At 53.6% G+C, this 6400-nt stretch overlaps 1 protein-coding gene across 1 annotated transcript; it reads left to right on the top strand.

Moving 5' to 3' along the window:
* Positions 1–1589: 1589 nt before the first annotated feature.
* Positions 1590–4472, top strand: TCL1B (TCL1 family AKT coactivator B). The gene is made up of 3 exons (XM_043554556.1): positions 1590–1751; positions 4061–4237; positions 4419–4472. Exons 1-3 carry the CDS (start codon positions 1590–1592, stop codon positions 4470–4472), a joined length of 393 nt encoding a protein of 130 aa, XP_043410491.1.
* The last annotated feature ends 1928 nt before the right edge of the window (positions 4473–6400 follow it).

Raw genomic sequence — 6400 nt, forward strand, 5'->3', positions numbered from 1 at the left:
GTGGGTGCCCTGCACATATGCACCAACTGTGTCCCCACCGCATCTATAGCCACACACCTGCTCATCAGGAAGTGAGACTGAGGATATCCACTATCAGTGGAGGGACAGAGATAAACACTCTTCGCGTCAGTGTTACAAGGGCAGGACTGATGGACTGTCCTCAGGGGAGAGGGGACTAGTGTGGGGACATAACTATTGGGCATCATTTTTCCAGGACCCACTGGGTACACAGGCTCATCTGATCCTCGTGGTAACCCAGGGGGTTGGTACTTGCAGCAAACCAAGGCTCTGGGTGACAGGGGGGGGAGGGGGTCCCTTAATCCCTGTCTCCTGGTCTCCACACCCTTGTGTGATCGGTCCCCTCTGTTTGGATATGGGTGGGACCTGCTCCAACCAATAGAATACGATAACAGGTGTATTCCACGTATGCGATCACTTTATACAAGACTGTAATGACCTCTTAGGACCACCCCAACCCCAGGCCAGATGGACAAACACCAGGGAAGGCAGGTAGTTACTGTGAAAAAGGCTCAGCAGCTCGGAAGCTGCCCAGTGATTTCAAAGGTGGTCGCCCTACCTGCCATGTATTCAAGATCAGGAACCTGGCCAGAAATCACTTTTTGGTCTTCCCAGAGGAATGACATCATCTCAGTAAACAGTGTCCTGTGTGCTAGAAGACCCATACCTGTGGTTTTCAAAAGGAAAATGAGCATTTCGTGGTGCATTCAGACAGAGCACGGAGTGCTTACCAAATGGCCTGCCTCCGGCTTCTGTAGACTCACGGCAAAGCAGATCTGATAAGTTGGTGGGGCCAGGTGGACACTTTGGACCCTGTGGCCTAGGATGGACAGGCAAGATGGCTACTTGCCCTCCTTCCCCTGGTTTCTGTTACCAGAAGATTTTGATATCAGATATCCCTGGGGCGCCGGTGCCTTCTCTGACAGGAGGGAGTTTGATTTGTCCTTTAGACCTTGGCCAGGTACCCCCAGGGGCAAGAGCCCACTGAGCTTGAGGGACCTCTAAACTCAAGAGAAAGTCTTGGCCTGGAGTCCTACTGAAGGGGTGGCGAGAAGTCTGTGCCGGCTCAGAATCTGGGGCAGGGAGGTCTGCATGAGGTCTGGGCACAGACCCCAAGGCCGGGAGGAAGGTCGGGGATAGAGCCTGCCATGAAAACTGGGGAGGGGGTGCTCAGGAAGGGGGCTGCATGCAGGGGAATCATGGGAGCGAGGTGAAGTGTTGATCTTACGGAGCCATCCAGGCCCTGGGCGCAGTGCCCTGGGGTGTCTCTGTACCCAGAGAGTGGCCTCTTGCCCCTTGCGGCTCGTGACCTTGTGCCAACGGGTCCAGACTGACCCAGCTCCACCCGCCCCTACCCTTCGGCCCTGCCTCTGCCAGCCCCCAGTGGTGGGAGGCCTCCCCCAGCTCTAGGTGGGTCCGCCCCTTGCCGGCCCCCTGCGGCTCAGGCCCTGCCCCTCCCCGCAGCCCCTCCCGCTGGCCACGCCCTGTGCGGGCCCCGCCCCACTTAAGGTTGCTCTGCACCTGGGAGGCCTCACTTGTGTCTCCAGGCCCGGAGGGGATGCGCTCTCGCCATGGCCTCTGGGGCTTCTCCGATCCTTGGGGTGCCCCCGCACCGTCTGTGGGCCCGGAGGCCTGGCATCTACGAAGACGAGAAGGGGAGGACCTGGGTGACGGTGGTCGTGCGGCTCAGTCCCTCCCAGAGAGCTCGGAGCAGGGCCTCCCCAGGCGGCACAGTGAGTTGTCAGGCATGGGTGTGGGGGTCTGGGGGAGGACTGTGCACGGGTGTCAGCCCGTGGGCCTGGCACATGCAGCAATAGGGCCTGGGACAGAGGTGAGAGGAGGCAGTTCTCAATTGTCAGGAAAAACTGGCCTGTGCTGAGCGCGAACACAGTGATGTCTATACCTGATGCAGACCCCCAGGAGCCCCTGCCTGGAGGGACCACTGGTCTGAGCTTATCCGGAGGAGATGATGCAGCCCTCATTGGGAGCCCGAGGGGGAGGTAGGTCAGGGCCCAGGCCTCCCCCCGGTGCATGCTGGAAAGGCAATCACAGCTGGGCTCTACAGGATGAGTAGGAGTTTTCCAGGAGGTATTGCAACCTAGAGGCAGCAGGTGAGCCAACGGCGTAAAAGAAACGTTGACTTCGGGTTCCCTATCTGCAAAAATGAGAATAATCTGCCTCCTTGGCAAGTGAGAGGCGGCTCACCAGCCGCAAGGCCTTGGGGGCGTTCAACAGATAACACCTTCCGGAATCCCACCTGGGAAACTGATTCCCGAGGCGAGGGTGGAGCGTAAGACTATTTAAGGTTCAAAAGCTCCCCAGGTGGTGAAGACAATCACTCAGGTTGGAAAACATTCCCTGTAGATGAGGGCTTTAGATTCCAGTCCCTCTTTGAGGGATACAATAAATACTTCCGTGTAATATGGTAAAAGCTTATCTGGGTATTAAAAATGCCATTTAGGGGCGCCTGGGTGGCGCAGTCGGTTAAGCGTCCGACTTCAGCCAGGTCACGATCTCGCAGTTTGTGAGTTCGAGCCCCGCTTCACGCTCTGGGCTGATGGCTCAGAGCCTGGAGCCTGCTTCCGATTCTGTGTCTCCCTCTCTCTCTGCCCCTCCCCCGTTCATGCTCTGTCTCTCTCTGTCCCAAAAATAAATAAAAAACGTTGAAAAAAAATTAAAAAAAAATGCCATTTAGGCCATCATAAACATTTTAAACAATACAAAATTCTCCTAGCAATCTTCAAAGAGGCTCTGCAGAAAATTTTGGGTGGAGAACACTGAAAGTCTTTCCCACACCTATGCCAAATAAAGCATGCAAAAAATTCTGAACAAAGTATTTTGGTGGGTTTTTTTTGAAAACATAAACATGTTTTCAGTGGGAAAAGTGGATTCCAGTAACGTAGTGAAGGATGCAGTAGAGGCACCCAGAGAATGAGCATTTCCCCTTATTTAAGATAATTACTTCTTAGAAGTAGATCTCTATTTTCACATATAATCTTAGGATGGGAAGCAGCGTTCTGAGCCTGATCGAACACAAGGACCAGAAAACTTTTGGTAGAGGGTCGGATAGTAACATTGTCAGCTTTGCAGGCCATACGGAGTCTATAGCAACTGCTGGACTCTGTCCTTGTGGTGAAAAACCGGCCAGAGACAAGGTGCAAAGGAATGAGCTTTTGTTTATCTACAATAAAGCTTTATTTAACAAAAGAGGTAGCGGGCCAGATTCGGCCCACAATTTGGTGATTGATACCTGATCTAAAGCCAGAATCCAAAGGGAAAGAGATTTCACCATGTAACTAAAAGCATTTCCTCTGCCAAAAGAACCCATACAAAATTAAGACAACACACCGAGAAGAGTCATTCGCCACACGTATGACTGATAAAAGGCCAGTATCCTTAACTCGTAAAGATGCTCCTCACACACAAAAAGACAAATACTCCGATAAAAAAAAAAAAAAAAACTCTGTAAGGAACTTTCCATTTTGTTGCATGACAAAGGGAGCTTTGGTTATAGTTGTTGGTGATTTTCCCACTCACTTTTATACCTTTCTGTATTAGCCAAATTTCATTTCATTTTATTTTTTATGTTTACAATTAGTACGTGAATGCCGTGATGAAATGTGATATACTTTGGGGGGAAACCCATCACTCCCAGATCCTAAGGTGTACAGATACTTTATTTTTGGAAAGATTGAAAAAACTGTAGAAATGGCTGAGAGAGAGGCCTAAGAATATAATCAATTGCTGATGGGTGGGGAGAGTGGCTAACTTTTCAGGGGTACAGTGGGGTGGGGTGGGGTGCAAGTCAGCGGGAGGACCGTACTTGGGGGATCCAGGAGAGAACCAGTCATCCCAGATCCAGATGACACCCCCAAGGGCCATGCCAGGTGCCATGGCTTTAGGTGTGGGATTCTGAAAATATTCACATCTGACAGGGCTGTTTGCCAGCTGGGCCCCGCATCCGGGACTGTGTGTGTTTGCGTGCAGACCAACCATTGGGGGAACCCTGCCCCTGATGTGCCCTTCTCTCTGGTCCCTTCAGCATGAGCCTGAGCCCAGCGTCACAGTCCACATGTGGCAGATGCCGGTGCACCCCCAGGAGCCCGTGTCCCCCAGCCAGCTGACCCTGTCCCGGCTGCCCCTCGTGTGGCAGCTGTACTCTGGAAGAAGGTACAGAGCAATGGATTCCAGGCTCTGGGAAATAGTGAGCCATGGCCAGGCAAGTGTGTGGTGGCCCCAGGAGAGGGTGATGAGTGGCCTGTGGTCACTGCATGTGTGCAAAATGAGGCAAAGGATGGAGGGACCGGACTACTGAAATCCACAAACCCATGTTTCCATCTGCTTCAGGCGGATGGACAGGCATTTCCTGGGGACTCTGACCACTGCTCCCTCTCCTGCAGATCGACTCCACAGAGGAGCTGGTCCTGACAGAGCTGCCACCAGGGAACGGCTGACCGCAGAGAGCGGCTCACAGGCTGGTATGTTGGGGTCCGTGTCTCTTGGTGTGGCAGTCAGACAAAGGCAAGGCGGTCTCTCTTCTTTACAGGAAGGCAGTGCTGGTTTCCCTTCCCTCATGCTGTTCCCTGAGCTTATCTTCCACAGCCACCCCGTCACCCTCTTCCCCTGATCCCTTGGATGTGTTTTTCACTGTGGGCAGGTCCCCCACCTTCACAAAGCATGAGATCCCACCAAATAATAGTCATCATGTAATCTTTGTAAGAATTCTGTGAGGTGTATGTATTGAAGTGCCACTCTCCAAAGGAGAACACTGAGGGTTGGAAGGATTTCCCCAAGATCTGGAGCCTGGAAATAGTAGCAGTCAAGCTCACATCCACTGAGCATGATCTCTTGGTCTGACCATGGTCCTGGGGTGCCACCAGTCTCATTGGTGGCAGTGGCCTTCAAGGACCTGCCCCCTCCCTGACACTAACCAGGATAGGGCCAGGTGCCTTGGAAGGACTGGAGCCGAGGCTTGCCCTCCTGTCCCTGGGTCCAGTTTGGGTTGGGCGCCCCATTCCTCCATGGTTCTCTGTCTCCTTCTGTCTTCTCCCAGGTCTTGCCGGCCCTATGGATCTTCAGTGAGGATCTTTTCATACCTGCCCTCCTGTTAGCACATCTAGCATGGCCTCCCTGGGGGGAAGGAGGCAGCTGGGCCCCTGCCTACTCTGTGCTTTTCTTGTTGTCATCAGCTGTCCTGCTCTGCTCCGCACTCAGTGACTTGCTGGACGGACCCCCATCTGTGTGCTGGGCTCAGCTCCCCCACTGGCTGCGATCCCTGGTTTCTCTTTCCCCTTTGTGCCCTCATGCCGGCCTTCCAAGTGCCCCTTCCCAGATCCCCATCAGGCCCCCTCCAGGCACTGGCCCGGTCAGACCCCCGGCCTCCAGTGCAGCCCATGATTGTTCCTTGCTGTCAACCCACTCCATGTCAGGCAGGGAGTGACTCAGTTTAAGAGCAGACCTCAGAGGGAGCCAGGTCTGGACTTGGGACTCAGATGGGCATCAGTTCTGCTGGGCTGCTGGCCTGGAGTAGATGGAGTGCTGGGCAGGCTGTCCACTCCTGGTCCCAGGCAGCCTGCACCAGGGGCTGTGCGCAGGGATGGATGGATTTGGCCCATGGCTCTCCTGTTTCTTCAGTCCTTTGGCTCCTGCGTGTGATGCTGGTCCATGAAGTTTCCTCCCCATACTGGTTAATTAAACTTCATTGCTTGTTGTCAACTTTTGTGCTGAGTCAGAGCTTAAACTGGTTTCTGGTAGAGAAGAGCAGCTTAGGCTGCACTTAAGGTTAAGGTAAATTCTAATTACCCGTTTGGTGCTCTCCCCACTAGGAGGAAGCTGTGATTGGCCCATTTCAGGAGCAGGACACCGGGGGAAGGCAGGGAGGTGAGACTCTTGGGAGGAGGGAGCTCTTGGTGAAGCAGGGAAAAGGCAGAGGAGACCCTGGCAGAAGCTGGAGAGGACCCTGGCTTTTGCAGAGGGACGACACCCTGGGTGTCTTTGCAGGATGGTGGAAGGAACAGCCTGTGGGCAGAGCATGAGCCGCTGTCCGAAGTGCTGACCAGGGCCACGGGTAGGGGTGGGGGAAGAAGAGGGCCGTGTGGGCACAGGGCAGGGTGACAACTCAGTGGTGGCAAGAAGAGAGAATCCTGTCCCTCACACCAGTCATGAAGAGAAATCACCAGTGGATTAAAGTCCTAACCTTAAAAAAGGATCCATGAAAGCATCGAAGAAAGCGCAGGAAAATACGTTCCTGATCTTGGGGCATGAGAATCGAGTAAGACACGGAAAGCCAAACACAGTTAGGTTGTTCGAGGTAAACGTTTTCTATACGACGGGAGACTGAAAGGCAAAGGTGGAGGACATTAGGGCTTTATACAACCCCTAG

The sequence above is a fragment of the Prionailurus bengalensis genome, chromosome B3 (genome assembly GCF_016509475.1).
Source record: "Prionailurus bengalensis isolate Pbe53 chromosome B3, Fcat_Pben_1.1_paternal_pri, whole genome shotgun sequence".
Classification (NCBI taxonomy): Eukaryota; Metazoa; Chordata; class Mammalia; order Carnivora; family Felidae; genus Prionailurus; species Prionailurus bengalensis.

What these genes read in the sequence shown, in the direction of transcription:
- TCL1B (XM_043554556.1), top strand. Translation starts at nt 1,590, where the DNA reads ATGGCCTCTGGGGCTTCTCCGATCCTTGGGGTGCCCCCGCACCGTCTG. An exon ending in GGGCCTCCCCAGGCGGCACA is followed by an intron (nt 1,752 to 4,060) that starts GTGAGTTGTCAG and finishes TGGTCCCTTCAG; the next exon opens with CATGAGCCTGAGCCCAGCGT. An exon ending in AAATAGTGAGCCATGGCCAG is followed by an intron (nt 4,238 to 4,418) that starts GCAAGTGTGTGG and finishes CCTCTCCTGCAG; the next exon opens with ATCGACTCCACAGAGGAGCT.